We start from the raw sequence: 19,872 nt of genomic DNA on the forward strand, positions 1-19,872 counted from the left end.
AGAATTCAGAGGCCTTAGCATTCTCTGAGTAAAATAATAGTAGGATACTGCGATCACCAACCGTTTTAGGGCATTAGTTGCCCAAAATATTTTGTTAGGTTTTTCCGAGTCCTAAACGTAATTAAAGCCACTTTTACGGTCACGCACGACCGGCGGTCCGCGACGACGAAAACTGTAAATTATTCGTGACCTCGGAAATAATTAAATGACTTTTAAAAAAAGGCAAGAATCCGTAAAAGTACTTTTAATTACATTGGTTGCCTGTTTTTGCGTAAAGCTATGCGTTCCGACTTGATGGACGGGTCAGCTAATCTCCAATACAATTGAAATCAGGCGATCTATAATCTCGTCTGCTCATTTGCGGCTATAAACAATCTATCAATTTCTAATCGGCATTCGTTTAGGAATACAACACGGTCACCACAGACCTGTTAAAACGTGTTTGAAAGTAGGTACATAAAGAATCAGCAGCTGGATGGTGTTAGCAAATGGATTCGATGCTAAGCTGCGCCATTGCGATTTATAAGGAACAAGAAGTGAACAGCAATAGCGAGCTAGTAGAATAATATGGATTCGACCTTCCAAATCATTATTTAGATTTTCAGGATGTGAAAGATTACTTCATTACATTTACGGTCCTTTACATCAGCTATAACATTTTTGATTACTTAGATCAGTGGACGAGCTAACAGCCCACCTGGTGCTAAGTGGTTACTGGAGCCCATAGACATCTACAACGTAAATGCTGCCACCGACCTTGAGATATGGGTTCCAAGGTCTCAGTATAATAATTATAACGGTTGCCCCACCCTTCAAACCGAAACGCATTACTGCTTCACGGCAAAAATAGGCGGGGTGGCGGTACCTACCCGTGCGGACTCACAAGAGGTCCTACCACCAGTAATTACGCAAATTATAATTTTGCGAGTTTGATTTTTATTACACGATGTTATTCCTTCGTATGTAGGCTATCCTATGTAGGCAAAAAACAGAGGGGTACGAGGATACTGGCGCTGTTAATACTTCCAGTCCTACAGTAATAGCCTAGCGGCTATCTTATCAGTAGCAATTGAAAGCTCGGCCTCATATTCACGTGGAATCGTTGGACTCTGGTAACTACTCAACAAAAAGTAGGCTGTTTCTTGTTCGTGCCTCAACGACAATTACCTAATTCTTAAATAGTTTTTTTTTTTTTTTTAGATCAACGGTTGATTATTATTAGGCTATTTGTGAATTTTTCAAACTATTTCAATCAAATTATTACAAAGGTTTTTTTAACGCTTATTAAACTATTGGCAACTTGTCTCGGCGTTCATAATTGAGTTTTGCCCAATAGACGATTCGAATTTTTACTCTTTCGAGTTCCAAGTGGCCTTGGTATAATCATAATTTTCCGTACCTAATAATTAAAGTAAATTCTTTGGAATCTGTCGGCTCTGATAGCCGCTAGTGGATCTTAAGCGCAACTGGCCATTTACGCCAATAAATAAAATCAAATGTTATAAAAAATCTTAAATGTTTTTTTTCTTCTTATTCGATATGATTGATATCCATTACTTTAATATAATATAGTTAAGTCACCCTAACCTAATTCATGATATAAAAAAATTGAGTTTCTGAACACAATTAGGTACTTACTTTGTGATTGTCATTAAAAGCCAGTTGAATGTAAATCAATGAAGGTTGCGATTTTCACAGAGAATATCACCTAAGTAGTTGGTAAAATATTTCGAAAACGATCTGTTTCCTCAGACGGTTGCTGTAAGTAGAAACGGCTTATTTAATCCGGTCAGAAGGCATGAAGAATTGTGATCGAAGACTTTTTGCTTATTCCACGGTTAGTGAGCTCGTCGGTTAGAGCCACTTTTCTTTGCTTGTTTGTTGAAGAACGAACCCAAATTAGGACAAGTCTTGTATTTGCGGTCACGTAATACGCCAACGGCAAAAGTATTATTACACAAGTTATTTTATACAATGTTATTTAGTTTTATTTTCTAAAACCTGCAATGAAAGGAATAGTAGCTTCTGGGGTAAACTTTTATAAAAACAAAACAAAAGGACAAATACTATTCTACTATAATAATCTAATTAAATTACTGTAAACCTCTTAAATAATAAATTAAAATAATTTATTTTTTATCAACTAGTCGGTTCTCCGCCTAACGTGCTCGTTTTCTTGATGTAAAAATTTTCTTTATATATTTTTTTTCGCATTCCCGGTTTCTCGCTCTCTGGCCGATTATTACTGGCCATAGCTGCGAGTTCACTGTCCAATAGTCTCGGAATTGCAATGGGCTCGAAACCGTATTGAAATTGAGGCTCAACAAACAAGGTTTTGCTCTTGTAGTTCTGATATGGTTGTGATGCATACGCGCTGTTATCACGAGGCGCCGCTTTGGAATAGTCGTATTCATAAACAAGGGGTTTCGCTTGATACTTTGCGAAGGTTTGTTTGGGTTTCTGATCCTCAACCGTTCCGAATACATACGGAACTACTGTGTACTTTGAACTTTGCTTCTCCTGGTTTTTATCGGTATCGTAAACGGTGTACTTTTCCGGTTTTTGATTCTTATATAATTTGTAGTAATCTACCTTGTTTCTGTAGCGATCAGTCAAACTTTGCGGTCGGCTGATAGAATAATCTAAGTAATAGTCTTCCTTAGTTTTGTCTCTAGCGTCTTTATAGTTAACGCGAGTGGTTTTTGGAAATTCGTCTCCGTGATCCTGATATTGCTGAAACGGTACATGCTCAATTTCGAAATTACTATGATCACGAGGTATTCCGTAAATTTCTGGATTATAAATATCCTTCTCTACATCGTCTGAATGTCTTTCGTAAGCAGGAAAACCAAACGCGGCATCTTTGTAGGCTTTCTCGAAATCTTCTTCGTTGTTTTCTTCGTGATCGATCATTTCAGCTTTCATCTGCTCGTGAATAGAATGCATTTCTTCAGGAGTTTCTTCCTGTATTATAACCTTCCGGGTTTTTTCATGTATATGTTGCGGGACATTATGCGGTCTTTCGTGAATTATAGGATGATCAAAATTTTGTGGTGGTGACTGGTTTTGTGGCTGAGGTGGTTGTTGCTGTACGTGCTGTCCCGGATCGACTTTAATATGACCTAATTTATTGGGCGGGATCAACTGAATGTTTTCCTCGTAATGTGTCACAGGATGAAACTGTTCTGCATTTTGTACTGTAGCGTGTGGCCGTGAGTGATATTGGGGTTGTTTATTATGTTGCTCTTTCTTATATTGTTCACTGGGAGGTTCATGATATTCTTCTCTATGCTCAGGATGCAAATGTTTGCTGTTTTGTTGCACTGCTTCATCATCTTCATGTTGCTCTTCAGAACTCTCTTTTTCAGAACCATCGAAATGGGATTCTCCACTTGAATTTTCGGCGTGTTGAGAAGGTGCTTCTTGAGATTTTTCCTTTTCTTCCCCATTCTGTTCTTTATTTTGTTCTTCGGAATTAAACTTATATATCAACTGCTTTGGCTCTCCGTTACTGCTGTGATAGTATACTTTTTTAATCTTCGCGGGTTCATTCGAGCTGTGACTGTAGCTGTAATGAACTGGTTTCTTTGCAGTATTTGAACCATAAGTGTAATGCACTGGTTCAGAATTTGTCTCCTTATTGTAACTAACAGCCTTTTCTTTGTATGTCTCCTTATAATTTGGAGAATTAATTTCATAAGAAATTTCCGGACTTGCATTAGAAGTATCTTTAACTGTTACAGTGGGTGTATGAGGCACATCTCTTTGTATGTCAGTATCGTCTTCTGGCTGAGGGCGCTTTACTTTATTTTTTGGAGATAATTTCTGAGGTTTTCCTTTAATAAGTCCACTGTCATAAGATTTAGTCTTCTGAATCATAAATTCTTTTTGGTAGTTTTTGTTTTCTGTAATTTCTGGTTTAGGTAGTTTAACATATGTGGCTTGGTTGATCCTCGGTAAGAAATGTTGCACTTGAGGAACGAGTGGATTAGCAAACGTGAGTGGTTCTAGCAGGCTTAAGTCTAATAAAGGTAGCACAGGTTTTGTGTCCAAATTTATCACCGTCTTTTGTCCGTTAACAACAGTCGTAATTGCAGTTTCTTTGGCGGGCACGTCCTGCAACTTTGCCTTATCATTTTGGGCATTATCTTGTGCAGAATTTAGCTCGCTTCTGATTACTTCAGCATCTTTTAGTCCCTGTTGCAGGCGCTGGTACTTTGGACCGTTTCTTACATTATAGTTATCTTGAGATTGCGTGTTAGCATAAACTGCTTTATGACTTGTTGATTGTTGCTGAGCTGTTGGATGACTTTGGGATTGTGTGGTTGCTGGTGCATTGGGCGCTAGAGTTTTGATGTTTTCCCCAAAAGCATATGGTTGTGAGGAGCCGAATCTATGCGCTACCTGTTGCAATGGCAGAGTATAGTGTGAATTCACAATAAACGGCGTCGGTTGTCTGTACTGGTAGCTGGGTGCTGCAGCGACAATTGGTTGGGACAGATGAGCCGGAAGTTCTTGAAGTTGCACAAACTGCTGTGGATAAGTCGTCTTATATGGCAATGACTGTGGCGATCCAATAAATCTGTTTCCATACGAATCCTTCAGATAAGCGTTTTGGTAAGCCTCCTTTACTGGTACTAGTCGCGAAGCTGCCGTTCTGGGAGCGGATACGAACTTGACCGGAATGGAGTACGATCCGTAAGGTGTTGCGCTTGCGTACACGCCGACGGGAACGTTGCGATAAAGACGCGGAGCACTTTCTGCACTTATATTGTCTTTAGCTACACTCTTTGCGGAAGTCGAGTCACAGAGCGCTTCCACAAACGCTAACAGGCACCAGACCGCGAAAAATGCCTGTAAAAGAAAATAAAACTTGATAAAAAAAAATACAGTTACATATTTGTTCTCTGTGTGATGATTATGGTCTTCGAATTTTCAAAATATATTTTTTAGTATTTAATTACCTGTCGCCCCATGTCGGTCACGTTGTGTCTGAGAGGGAGGGAGCGGCAATGCGCAGGCGCGCGCCCTTCTCGCGCTTTTATGCTAACGTACACGATCGCAACCACCGACTGCAATTCGTTTTTCTTACAGATTCCTCTCGACACCGAATTATATCATTCGTACACTACTAACACTACAAACAGGTTATTCGATTAACTATAAAATGAAAATAAAGATAGCTTCCTGTATTAACAATAGAGACTTGAGCGACACTAGTCAGTGGTCACCAACACTTATGTAAGCAGCGAATGGGTGATAGATTGCTTCATCGTAATTGATCGTTGAAACGATATTCCTATAAATGTTTTTTAATTTAATTTCATTGCACCTACCACTATTTACTATGCACTACCTTTGGTTGACTGGTAGCTTGAAACTGGTAGAGAATGCCTTAGGCAATTAAGTCCGCCAATGTAAATTTTACATTAAGTGTAATAAATAAATAAAATAAATAATACAGTTTATACAAGTACTTTTTGTTATGGTTAGTGAAAAGATGCGAGCGCTTCTCGATTGTTGAAAACAAAAACACAACGAGTCGAATCGATGGTGCTATGGATTGCAGATTTAAGGGTGAAGTTACAACAGAAACGTCACGGCCGTTTAAGCTTATTTGAGAAATACAACAGATGCAACAGATCAAAAAGACTAAGGACTTGACTGGAAATAATTAAAGAAGCAACTTAATATTTCATTAAACGTTAAGTTAACTAATTTTGCTTGCGAATTGTGCCAGCAGCCGTTTCAAATCTCCATCGTTTTATTGCAATGGCTATTTGACAAATATAAAGAATCAATCGATATTTTTAACAGGCGCCCTCACGGAGCTCTCTGACACTCGGGACACATGAGCATAACGAGCCTGGCTGGACCCTGTAGATTCCACACGAAAGAAGTGAATGCAGGTTAACTTCGACTTCATCCACAGTTATTGATTGTGGCAATAGCTTAACGTGCGGTGAACTGCGACTCGACTCGTCTCTAGAAATTAAATAATACCTACTGCTGTGACGCGAGTGTGTTGGCAAGTAGGTAGGTATATAGGTAGGGCGCACGTGCAAGACTCATATCTCTCCGTAGTCCTTACCGATCCCAAACCCAAAGCACGTAATTACGGATCCTCCTGATCCATTAACGGTGCTTTTAGGCACCACAAGCACCGGTCACCGTCCCCGTCGAACCCGTCGCTTGCGACGAAGGGCTCGACGAGCGAACTAACCCATAGACACAGCCCACTGAGTTTCTCGCCGGATCTTCTCAGTGGGTCGCGTTTCCGATCCGGTGGTAGATTCTGCGAAGCACTGCTCTTGCTAGGGTCAGTGTTAGCAACTCTCCGGTTGAGCTCCGTGAGCTCACCTACAAACGTTAGGGCGAAGCTGAAATAGCCTCTCAAGGCTATCAGCATAGGTAGGGAAAAAAAAACCGATCCCAACATCAGTTGTGCTTGTGTGCTCGAGTTAAAAATAATAATTAAATCAAATGGATTTAAGTAGTAAGTGCGATAATGATCTCGAGAGGAAGAGCTACGTTCAGGCACGTTTCATTACGCAATAAACGATTGATTACTTTCGTGATTAACGCTAGTTCCCTTTATTTTTTACGCGCATTCCAACATGTAAAACGGAAAATTCGTTTTACATATTAAAAAAGCTATTATATATAACTAACATATTTTTATCTCTATAACTTTGCTTGTATTTTTAATGCACTTAGGCTTATGAGATGCAGTGCCGGGAGCGCGGCGTACAATGAGCCTTCTTTGAACAGCCTTTTATATTAATGTATTTATCCTGAAAGAACAGACGTGTTGACGAGGCTATTCAGCATAATCTAGCGCTCTTCGCCGATGACACGGCTATCTACTACTCGTGTAGGAAGAAGTCGCTATTGCATCGGCGACTCCAGATCGCAGTAACCACCTTGGGACAGTGGTTCCGGAAGTGGCGCATTGAAATCAACGCCACGAAAAGCAGCGGTGCTATTCAAAAGGGGTCGCCTCCCGAATACCACTTCGAGCAGCCCTCTCCTCAATAGGCGCGTTAACACCTCCGCCGTTAGCCCCATCACTCTCTTTGGCCTGCCCATACCGTAGGCCTCGAAGGTGATGACATTCCGACCCCTCATCAAAACGGTACGCGACCGTGCCGCCTTCATATTAGGACGCCTCTATCCCATGATTTGCAAGCGAAGTAAATTGTCCCTTCGAACTAAAGTTACACTACAAAACTTGCATACGCCCCGTCGTGACCTATGCAAGCGTAGTGTTCGCTTATGCGGCCCGGAGCCAACTTGAAACCCCTTCAAGTTATTTAATCCTAACCTGGCTGATGTCCATGAACATCTGCCTAAGCACGGCGATATGTTCGTACATCGTTTGCACATTAAATCCTCTTGGCCTAAAAGACAAGCCAACAAGCGATAACAATTTTTACTGGTGGTAGGACCTCTTGTGAGTCCGCACGGGTAGGTACCACCACCCTGCCTATTTCTGCCGTGAAGCAGTAATACGTTTCGGTTTGAAGGGTGGGGCAGCCGTTGTAACTATACTTGAGACCTTAGAACTTATATCTCAAGGTGGGTGGCGCATTTACGTTGTAGATGTCTGTGGGCTCCAGTAACCACTTAACACCAAGTGGGCTGTGAGCTCGTCCACCCACCGCAGAAATAAATAAAAAAATCGTCCGAATTATGTACCTAATTATGTATGTATTCGTAATAAATATATATTTTATACAATTAATCAAATACTTAATACAGTTTTAATTTTTGAAAAAAAATATTGTACTGGTTTTTAACACTTTATTCATAAAACAATAAATCGTTATGTAAAACTTAGTCTATTCTAATTATTATTAATTTTCATATTTAGAATTATTACAACCCACGTTACTATTGTATTTTTAGGTTTTTTTTAAAGCATGTATATTTTTTAACTGTTATTGTAAACAGTACTACAAAGGCGCTGATTCAAGTGAAGGTTGAAAGTACAATTTATGTGCTTAACAGATTCCTATTCCTATTTTGGCTATTCCGTTTTGATTCCCTTTGTTATTTTTTTACATAAGACTATCGTTTCTAAGCGACAAATTAAATAATCTATCTCTATATTACGTTTACATGTAAATTGTATTTTTCCTAAATTTTACAGAAAAAGGCACCATAAATTGCAATTAATGACATTAGTTCTATTAAATACGAACCGGAAAACTGTTACAATACTTGTTAGTTCAATAGTCATACGTTACGAGCTCCCGACCCTCACTATATAAGCGGGGCGCAAAAACCACGACAAGTACAAAGCCAAAAGTGTTTTACGAGACTTTCTTCTTCTTCTCAATCGTGTCACTCTTAACAGAGTGGTCGTGATCGTCATGTAGTGTTGGTGGAGGCAGACTTGATGCGTCTCATGATGTCCCGCCATCTCTCCGGGTTCGAAGCCATTCAACTGCACTCATTTAGGGGTCCGAAGCTCTTACGAGGTCCCCACGCTCAGGGGGCGCGCGGGGTGAGACTGGTCCGCGACTGCGATACCGCGGGCTCAAGGATATTTTCATGACTAACCGTTTTTTTTTTACTTAAACGATCCCCTTATTCCCGCCCTGTACACTAATATGGCGTGAACTGTAAATTATCGACTGTCGAGCGAGCGAGCGCAATGAATGTCTTCATTTGGTCACTTATCCATGAATAAAAAAGTCGATGAGTGTATTTTCCCTGTAGACTCCGAAACGGCTAGAAAGATTTCGATTCAATATTCAATAAGCCCTCAGATTGACCTAACGGGCGTGAAAGAGTTTCGTAGCCAACCGATCGAAGTAAAATCACGGCAAAGTGCACCGGGCTTGACTAGTAGGTACACCTACATAATTACTACATAATTAAAGGATTAACACGAAAAAATTCAATCTAAACTAATTGAACTCAATATTCAAATAACACTCATTATTGCTCTAATTTTCGTGATGGTAACTTCTTGTAAGGCCACGCGGGTGAGTACCACCAGCCTGCCTGTACCTACCACGAAGCAATAATGCAGTCCGGTTAGCAATTAGGTATAGGCGGCTGCGTAAGTGAATGGATAACTTACGTTCTATATTCGTTCAACCACGCGTCGCGAAAGTTTGTAGGGTCCGTGGACTTCTAACTTCGGCACCATGAGGACTGTTAGCTCATTGTACACATCTAGGACTCTTAAAAATAAAGAAACGAAATTCAAACAAACATTATTCGATTAAAAATTAGACACAAAAGATCCGGGGGTCCGAGCGCTAATCAGAGAGCCAGAGCATAACTACTTCTATGTATCTATCTAATGTGTTTCTATGTCACAAATCCCTAATATACTACAATGTTACAAAACACAAAACTTATGTTATAGCAAACTTTACGACAAAAATAAAAATAAATTTTAACATAACATAACATAACAAACACATCAAAACTATGTATCTATTAGGAAAATTAAAACATTCCACTTCTTCATACAATACAGGGGTGGCATTAAATCGTATTTCAAATTACAAAAATCAAATAAGTAATTATGTTTACTGAAACAACAATATCTAATTCAAATAAAAATCAAAACTCTGAAGATCCTATCCCCATACGTCTACGATCACCGACACACCTCGACAAAAGACGTCCACCCGACCTCTATGGACGGACATCTATTTAATTTTTAAGCTTTTAAATTAGAATATATTTTTTTAACATTTAAAATTAGTCCCAATACATATGTTGATAGAGGAGATTTTAGAGAAAAAAGTTGTAAAGCCGAGGATAAGACAAAAAAACTACACACAAATTCATACAAATAAACTAGTATACTATTACATACAAATAAACTATAGTAGAATTAATTTGTCCGTGCAGTTTGGGTCATAAAAAATCGGAGCGGTGCAGCGAGTATTTCACTCTCTCTTCCACTCACGAGCCTTATGGACGGGCATAGTGATGCGCATTATTGTTGTCGATAAGCGTTATCGATAGTGTATTTAGTTTTGTCATTTTGTGGGTTAGTGATAAAAATGAATGAAATCACTAATCGAACACTTACACCACATATCGCCGCAGCAAGTTAACGAGAACGGCAGAAATTAACACTTTGTAACTATTCGGGGTCTATTCTCATTTCAGTGAAAAATTTTAACACATTGTTGATAATAACACGTGCTTGTGCTGGTATATATTTTTGCCAACAAGCAAAATATTTGAATAAATTCTGTCGTTTTGTTACAAAACAAAGGAGTAGCCATTGTGTCACTGAAGAAATTCAGAGTGCGAATGCACAAAATCACATTTCTCTTCGACATATGTACTATAATTTGGAGGTATGTGCAACAAATGACTCGTAACATAACACCACCTCGTGTCTCACCACCCTTCGTATACCACCCCGCCGCCGTGTACCTGCCTTCGATGACTCATTTGTTTTTATCGATAATGGCGTTGCGCCCGCGCAACATGTTCACCGCCCTAGCCGGGCTATGTTTTATGACCCAAACTGCACGGACAAAATAATTCTACTATAGTATACTCAGTATACGGCAAACGTATTTGACCAACAGATACAGCCCACTGAGTTTCTCGCCGGATCTTCTCAGTGGATCGCGTTTCCGATCCGGTGGTACGAAACACTGCTCTTGCTGGGGCCAGTATTAGCAACACTTTCGGTTTGAGCCCCGTGAGCTCACCTACACGCTAGGCCCTAGCGGCTACAGTAACGCTGGTATAGCCTCTCAAGGGTATCAGCACAGCTAGGAAAATAAAAGCAAACGTAACTGGCAAAGACAAAAGAATTAAGTACCATTATAATAAATAAATAACAGGGAACAAATAACGCACTGTGTTATGGGTACCATAGACTGACATGCATACTTATATACGTCTAAATACATATATAGATAATAAAAACCCAGACAAAGAGCAAACGTTTGCAAAGGTTTGCCCGATGTTTGAATCGAATCCACGACCCTTGCCGCAACAGTCAGGGGCGCTAATCACTGCACTACCGAGTCAGTCAAAGCCATTTCCTCCCTCTACCTCTAAACTGATTTTTTCGTTTCGTTTTTTGTTTCTTAATAGCTATGAACGTTCTTTAACGTTATTAATAACAAAAAACTAGTTTCATTAAAAAATTTAGTACTTTAAAAAATATATTGAAGAACTGTTAGAACGAATAGAAAAAAATAGAACCAGTTTTGTTTAAATGTCAATAACAAACAAAAGAGGAAATGTCTACATTTTGAGGTTTCGGTGGTGATGTGCAAATTTCGTAAACTGGTCTTACTCACTTTTATTCATTAAAAGCAATTTTTAGGTGAAACCAGTAAAACTAGCATACAGTTCAACTGTACACACCCATATTGCTTAGTGGGGTGGACGACCCACTTAAGACCAGAGTTTTATGTTTCAGTTGTATAAGCACAACGGCTGCCCCCTACCCTTCAAACCGAAACGTATTACTGCTTCGCGGCAAAAACAGGCAGGGTGGTGGAACCTACCTCTATAAAATTCAGAAAATGCATTGCGGTGAACAATTAGTGTCAATATTTTTTTTTTTTTAGTATGAGTTCCTAGCTTCTGACTGCCTTCCTACATGTGTATGCAAATTATAATTTTTTTGTAAGAAAAGTCCTTAGTTTCCTTATCAGATAGAATGGGTTATTGAACATATGGGAGGTTTAACGACGAAGGGAAGATCTTCCACTGAGTGGGTGATATTGCTCTGCTATTGGTAGACCCATGGTCCCAATTCCGTTGTTCGGAATCTGTATATATGTAAACTTATTTTGAAAACGTCGCAAGCAAGACTCAGGCATCAGTCAAATATCTTTTGTTCTATGTTGGTTGCCCGCCCCAAGCATTGTCATTACAAAAATAGAGTAAAAACAATTTATGATTCAATCATTAAAAACAAATAACATTATATTGTTTGCTTCCTGGACTCACTTACTATTCTTTGAACATTTTCACATTTGAACACAGTCACTTTAACAAAACACGATCAAACACCAAGTCTATTGAAAACGTTTCTCGTAATGGTTAAGTTATTCGCACTTTGGTTGCCCAATCTGGATTTTACACTGGTTTCAGTCATAGACAATCTCCTCTCTGGTTTATTAAAAATTTGTGTGGCTTTCTTGGGTTGAATCTTTTTATTTATTTCAATTTCTTTGTACTGTATTTGATTTGAAAATTTCACAGATTTAGGTTTGGCTAATTTTTCTTTAACGCTGACCGGTATCTCATCAGCTCTCATGGTACAGTTGATCTTTCTGATGTTCGTCTTTGAAGTAGTTACCATCACTGTTTTCTTTGTGGGTGGGGAAGCTTTCAATATGCCTTCATATTTAAGGGCATCTTTCTGCATCGGTATGACGTGGTCCACTTGTGCAGATTTTGCACCCAATCTCGCGTATATGGGCTTAGCGGACGGTTTTGTTGCATTGGTAACTGATTCGTTGCTACCAAGACGAGAGAACACCGTTTGCTTGTTAGATGGTGCTGTGAAAATATTATATTTGCTAATGAAATTTTGTAAATCAAGGTATCAATAAAGTATTATTAATAAATGAAATTGGTTACTAGGAAACTCATTAATGAGTAACTCATTCTGTTCAAATAAATTATATAACTCATTCATAAATTATAAACACCTACCATAGCAAAAATCTCTATCATACCACATGACCAGATGCTGACTATGCCTAATTTCAATTCAGAAGTCCTCATGGGTAATACAGGGCCAGTAGTGTGGTATCAAGTAATTTTCAAATGCTTTAGTAAGAAGTGTTTACCTTCACTGGTAACTAGTTGGGTCAGCCCTGTTGATCCAAAGCGAATGAGACGTGCTTTCTTCAAGTTCTTTTCACTTTCATCACTGTTAACAGAGAAGTTATTCTTAAAAAAATATTTAATTGCACTCACACCACTGTGGTGGGTAGCCATCATAGAACACAACATATTTAACAAAAGTCGTAAGCGAGATTCAGGCATCTGTCAAACATCTTGTGTTCTATGATGGGTAGCTACTTAAATGGTTTTAGTTCTAAATAGCAAGCATAACATGAGATATAAGTATCAATGGTAGTGCTTTTTTACCCCTTAAGACCCACAGAATGATTATTTTGCAGTAGAAATAGGCAGGATTGTGATATCTTACCATCTTCTCATCTTATACATATCTGTTAAGTAGGTGACTCTTTAACCTGCCTGGGGGATTTGGGCACTGACTTGTATAACTTGATTTAAGCATATTACAATATTAGTGTTATAAGTACATATATGTGTTGCTTTAACTTACATATTGTCATTAGGTTGAACTGCTTTCCGTTTCAATTGTGGTGAGGGGCTGGGTGATTCGGACTGAGAATTGCGAGTGTAATGTTCCAAGATTCGACTAGCCGCTGTAATAATTAATTTTATTAGCATTAATTTTTTTTTTATGTTTTTCCTCTACTTGTTTTTGCCATGCTATATTGATGGTCAATCAAAATTATTAAGTTTATATTTTGTGCAATATAATAATTAATTATAAATTTTAATTATTAATGTTAAAAATGACAAGTGAGTGATGACTATTATCAGTGAAAGATATAGAGAGTCCACATCATACTTCACCTTTGTTACCAATAGAAATAATATGAGAAAGAAATCGGATGTTGTATTTTCTATGATTCTTGAAAACAGTCTCGAATGACTTACGTGATGAAGGTTGTGGGAGTGTAGAGCGACCTGTGATGGCCGCCACAGGCACCTTGTTCACACTAGTATTACTAAGCACCTTATCACGAGCTGCATTTTCGTGTACTTGTTTTGAATGACTGGAAAAGACAAAATATCATTTTCAAATGTAAAGCCTCATGAGTAGTAAGTAACTTATGTGTTAGTGTGCATTGGCTTCTACAGATCTCTGTGTTTAAAAAGCCCATCCAAAAATGTGTTATTGTGACTTTTATATATAAAAATATAGCCCCTCAAGGTTACTAAAATAGGGTGAAAAAAAAACATAAGATGTAATCCCAGGCCACTTTGTAATCATTGTCCATAGAATTTACAATTTTATGCCAATCATGTGATGTAAGGTCAAAATCTTACTTTTACTGTTAGCTGCTACCCTTTTAAATAAAGCTTCCCAATTTCTATTCAATTCAATTCAATTCCAAGTTGTGTGATTTATTTCACTCTTAAAATGTGTAACTAGAATACATCTGAACACTGAACTTGCTAAAATACAATTACAATGGGTATCTTGCCAATCAAGCTAACGATACAAAAAATTGATAAGCTATACATTTTAGTATTTAAGAAAAATAGGATTTTAACTAACCGTAATATAGCAATAACATCTCCCATTCGTGTTATCCCCATGTCTCTGAGGTACTCCTTATTCAGATCCAACAGCATATCACTCTGGATCCTGTTCTCGGTAAATGTAAGTGCATATGTAGCAGCCACATCTGATGGTATACCAGCTGTTGTGAAGAAACTTACCCACATACCTGAAAATGAGATTTTGTCTTTTACTTAATAGACTCTGAATAATCTCTGAAATAGTATGTTGCTAGTTCAACACAGGATCATGCTCAATTCCTCATTGGATTAGTGTTCAGTCCAACAGACCCAAGTTTTATTATGTGTTTTTAGATTTGTTTTTGTATCTCAAATAGTGATAAGCAATAAAGTGTGTGCTATTTACTAATTACTTAGCATAAAAGAACATACGTGCAAAACTTCTTCATTAAAACAAGAAAAATACCACGGGCGAATCAAGTGGAGGAATTTATTATTTACAAATTAATCTGGACTATGTTTTTCAGTAGTGTTTCATTATAATATACCGAAAAATTATCGGTTTTAATGAAAAAATATTGATTTTCTGTGTTGTAAGTTTAAGTAATGGAATGATCGGATCGAATAAATATCTGCCCAAAAATGTTATTAGAAGACGCCAAATATAAGCTAACATAGTGAAATCGAATTAAACATATTATGATTAACTTACCGGTTAGGTTTGAATCCATTTTGTTGTTTTTTACATTCATTTTATAATAAATATCAAATTACATTACACGACACGATCACGGAGTTTACCTTCAACCTTGATTTACTACGTTATGTGTATAATCTATGTTTACCACCATAGATAATACACTTAGTGGACTTTTTGGCGGGAACGCGAGGTGTGAAGTTGTGTGATTTGTTTTATTTTGTCTATTTAGTGTTTCTTCGGGCTTAAATGTGTAATAATAGTGGTTTATTAACTGTTTAATAAGTGCACAAATGTGGGAAAATGAAACAAAGCCGCTGGACGTAACTTCTCGGGATCCTCCAAAAAGTCCACTGAAAAAATCTTAGTAAATGACCACCATTTTACTAAGATTATATTTCATCCCATATCATCTCAATTCATTTCATTTAATTTCGTCCCAGTTGATAAGTGTCTCAAATTAATCATCTTCATTTCATTTCACTCCATAATATCATTTTTCATAAAAATATGAATAATATAAATTAAAATAAGACATGACTTAAAGGTCTCAGTTACCAGGTCATAAAATCTCTTAAAAAAATAATATATTTAGTATTTGAGAGATAATTAAGTCTTTTAAATGGTGGTAGAACCTCTTGTGTGCCTATCACAGATATTAAACAGTTGATAAACCACCGTTTAAACCTGAAGAAAGACTAAATAGACAAAGGCCGTTTTCCAATTACAGCACAAGATCGCATTATGCTCTGTAATTGGAAAACTACCATTAAGTAATGGTTAATTATAGAGCATAATCCGACTCAGTGACGCACAATGCCGAATTATGCTGAAGCTTAGTTGAGCATTATGCCGCATAATGCGCTCTTGTGCTGTAATTGCAAAACGGCCAAAATAAAACAAATCACACAACTTCACTTCTCGTGTTCCCGCCAAAAGTCCGTGTTTTTTATTATTCATAAACTATAGACAATTAAAACGGCGAATTATAAAAATCTTATTACTTGATGCTGGCTAATGCACAAACCGTACCGGAGTCAAACAATAAAGAATCGATCTTTTATCGATGCCATCCAATGGGTACACATATATTAAGTGTATAATCTATGGGTACACCATTAACACCGTTTTACCGAGACTATTTCATCCCTTATCATCTCGTTTCGTTCGTCTCATTAATCTCAATTGATAAATGTTTCAAATCAATCAACCTTATTTCATTTCGATCCACATCCAGTTTTCACAAAACAGAAAATACAAAAGATGAGGCTATATAGTGTGATTCCTTCGCTTTTTCAGTTGACAAATTGTAGGACCACTACTACTTCATCAAAATGTCAAATATTCACCAAAAACATTTACAAATGTGATAGTAATAAAAAAGTTTGATTCAGTGCCAATAATTGATGCCTTTTAATCCTTTCAAATTATTTAGTCGACCCCGAGTAAATAATACCAAATTCTGGAACCCAAATTTATCAGGCAAGTTCACTATAAAAACACAAAATGTTTACATAACGAATTCATCGTCAGTTATACCGGTGCTTCATTTCGGAAGTCATCTAACGGGAATTATTTCATACCAATTGAAAAGTCTAAACGGTCTTAATTTGTACACAGTTTCCAGTACAAGAGTAATTATTTAGGAAATGACACTCTAATCCTGTGGATGAATCATTTTCAAACGTCGGCTTTCCGATCCAGAACTTTTGGTTTAAACATTAGTAATTATTAATATCGAAAGCATTAGAGATAACACATAGATAACATTATAGATAACATATTAATACTTACACTTTTCCAGATATTTAATTGATTAGTAAAATTAAGCATGCAGTCATCATGCATATAGATACTAACTCTTTATAAAATATCAAGTATCCTCAAACTCACCGATTAAAAAAACGGATTATTTTTCAGGGCCAATATTACAATTTACCACAAAAATGTCTGGCTCACTCCACAAAGTTCCTAAAGTGGACATTGATAAATCTGGAGTATTCAAGTACATCCTCCTGAAGGTCTATGACCAAGAAGTTGATGGAGTGGAACCTTCCACTATTGTCTTAAGAGGATATAAGAGATGCAACTATCACTCTGATATATATGATGAGGTAAGTACTTTTTTCATTTCAATATGCATTCCTGAATGCCAAAAATCATTACTTACTATTCGAACAAAACTATAAAAGTAGTTTAAAATATATAATATTTTAAACTACCAGACATTTTATATAAACTGAATATTTCTATGGATAAATAATAAAATGTTTTTTTTTTAAATATTTCTGTTACTTAGTTCTATCAATGCAGTTTTCTTGCCATCTTTACACTGTAACCCATCAACTCATTCCTTAAAGTATTAAACATTGCTAGTAGATAAATTTCCTATTGTGAGGAATTTCAATTTAAAGAATATATGAAAAAAAAACAGTGCATTTGCAACTTAGTGCATATGAATGAAGTGAAACTTCTTTTTCGTTGTGTAGTATTGTAGATTTCTTCATTTTTCATCCTTAAATCAGATTACTCTTGGAATGTGTGTTTTTAAATATTTTAAATTATAGATAGAAAAATAAATAAATATATATTTTTAAGTACTTTATTAAAATATTGTACGCTACTCGTTGCTAACGCTCACGCTAGCCTGTAACAAGTATACTACGCGCATGCATTCGAGTGTCACGCCTCATTCTCGCTCTGTCACTTTCTATTGCATGGTAGCGTGAAACATTTAATGTGACCTTGATGGAAGTCGCATTAGAAGTTTCACTTCAAAATTAAAATTCACAAATACTAAAAGTGGAAATAATGTGATGTGACTAATAAAAAAAGGGTGCGTGTACTTATGTACGTGCGTAAGAAGTTATACTTTATTTTTATTAAAATTATTTCTTTTTTTTTAAATATTAAATAATTAATAATAAATATTTAACGTTAATAATTTAATAATATTTAGTATAAATTATATTATGTTAGGACGTGCATAATTAGAAACAATTTAGTAGTTCAATAGTATTTTATAATTTTCAAATTAACATTATAATTTGACATATATCAGTTCGAACAGACAAATCATAGATAAGTTGCTCATCGAACTTTACCTTATTAACATAATAATTTTGTCATTTATAATTACTAAATAATACATACGGATAGTTAACCTCAATTGTATTGGAGCACTTAGGGAGGTTGATGAGCACAGTTTTTTCACAAATATTTTCTAATATTAATTACTATTGATTTAAATATTCAATTTAAATCACTTCTGATTATAATTCAGACGCACATATGAAATTCGCACTTGTATAATGAAAACAAAATGAAAACACGTGTTTTAAATGTAGAAACTCAAAGCATGTGGATAAATATTATAAATATAAAAACACAGTGAACAGAGGCGGCGTGCGCGCCAACATGCGCCACCAACAGAGGTTCCATTTCTGTTTTGTTGGTAGCATTTTTTACGAGTGTACATGCGCGAAAGTTCAGCTGCGTCTATATTCAGACTCGCCAAGCTACATCGGTCGTATTGTAATGAGCGATTTAGTGGGCAACTTCATTTCTGTTAATTTTGTGTCACAGTGCGCGCGCATCGTAAAATTTCACTCTCATCAATTTTTCATAACGCGCCTAAAGAAGTATAACTTCAAAAAAGGCAAAGTGTATAAGCTATGAAGTTAGATATAGAGAAAGCTAAAAGAGGCTAGAGTAAAGCTTGACTGATTCAGTATGTTAAAAAAATCTATGTAGATTTTCCTTTAAAACTAAAACTGTTTAATTTAAATTTCAGGTACAAGGTAAATTAATCCCCTTTGATTGTGAGCCTTGGGGTGGTGGTAGAATATCTCATGATCCAGACAATAAGAAGATACACATCTATGGATACTCTCAGGCCTATGGAAAGGCAGACCATGAGGAGGCAGCCAAACTAATCAAGAATGCATATCCAGATTACACAATCACAATCAGTGATGAAGGATACTAATAATTACTGATGCATGATTTTTTTTGTACATTTATTAAAATTATAAATTGTTTGTAAAAAGGGACCATGTTTATTAACCCTTTGCACTATCGGAAATCAGTAGTAAAACGAAAACGTAACAAACGCTCTAATGGAGCTAGACTAATCGAGCGAGTTCTGCCAATGTGATGTCAGTTGGTTTAAACACACCTACGCACTGATGACACATAGACACGCAGAGTTTGCACAAGATAAGTTTCTTTGTGTGTCTGTTGTCCCGAGGAAGAGGCTGGACTCCTACCAGACGCGTGCGTCGGTGGTGGATCATGGGAGCCTCTGGGCGACAATCTCAGAGGTATTGTCCGATCTCTTAGGATTCCTATCACTATCGTATCGTTACTTTGATATCACAATTCACAATAGCATAGAGCAATAAATTCGAATTCGCTCTCTTTTGAGATGAGAAAAAAGAACGGTGAAAATAAGCGATAACGTAAAATAAAACCAAACTTAAACTATGTCTAAATAGTAATATACTTGAAGATCCATCCGGCTATGGAATGAGCTCCCCTCCACGGTGTTTCCCGAGCGCTATGACGTCCTTCTTCAAACGAGGTTTGTGGAGAGTATTAAGCGGTAGGAAGCGGCTTGGCTCTGCCCCTGGCATTGCTGAAGTCCATGGGCGACGGTAACCACAAACCATCAGGTGGGCCGTATGCTCGTCTGCCTACAAAGGCAATAAAAAAATTCCCAAATATAACATCTTTCTTTAACGTACGTTTTTAAATTCAGCAAAAAAGCGTGCGAATGCGAAAACATAAGATGTTGGGGAAAAGTCTTTTCGCATTATAATATGTATGAACTTGTAATAAAATCTCTTTGGCTATACTATTTGGATCTGGCTGGTTTT

General features: G+C 36.9%; 3 protein-coding genes across 3 annotated transcripts; 1 reads left to right on the top strand and 2 right to left on the bottom strand.

Annotated features, from left to right (window-relative positions):
* Nucleotides 1-1,201: 1,201 nt before the first annotated feature.
* LOC105841638 (uncharacterized) lies at nt 1,202-8,140 on the bottom strand. Its single transcript, XM_012690403.4, has 2 exons — nt 4,965-8,140; nt 1,202-4,854 (listed from the first exon to the last, which is right to left on the bottom strand). The coding sequence occupies exons 1-2, from the start codon at nt 4,974-4,976 to the stop codon at nt 2,140-2,142; spliced, it is 2,727 nt and encodes a 908-aa protein (XP_012545857.2). The 5' UTR covers nt 4,977-8,140; the 3' UTR covers nt 1,202-2,139.
* LOC101741486 (uncharacterized protein C19orf47 homolog) lies at nt 7,790-15,154 on the bottom strand. Its single transcript, XM_004926198.5, has 6 exons — nt 15,011-15,154; nt 14,336-14,507; nt 13,711-13,829; nt 13,310-13,412; nt 12,804-12,886; nt 7,790-12,510 (listed from the first exon to the last, which is right to left on the bottom strand). The coding sequence occupies exons 1-6, from the start codon at nt 15,048-15,050 to the stop codon at nt 12,011-12,013; spliced, it is 1,017 nt and encodes a 338-aa protein (XP_004926255.1). The 5' UTR covers nt 15,051-15,154; the 3' UTR covers nt 7,790-12,010.
* Nucleotides 15,155-16,117: 963 nt separating this feature from the next.
* On the top strand, nt 16,118-19,043 carry LOC692960 (phosphohistidine phosphatase). Its single transcript, NM_001046800.1, is given in 3 exon segments — nt 16,118-16,477; nt 16,916-17,109; nt 18,789-19,043. Coding segments are annotated over 3 exon segments (465 nt in total). The 5' UTR covers nt 16,118-16,401; the 3' UTR covers nt 18,984-19,043.
* Nucleotides 19,044-19,872: the final 829 nt, after the last annotated feature.

Source organism: Bombyx mori, chromosome 5 (genome assembly GCF_030269925.1).
Source record: "Bombyx mori chromosome 5, ASM3026992v2".
In the NCBI taxonomy this organism is placed as follows: Eukaryota; Metazoa; Arthropoda; class Insecta; order Lepidoptera; family Bombycidae; genus Bombyx; species Bombyx mori.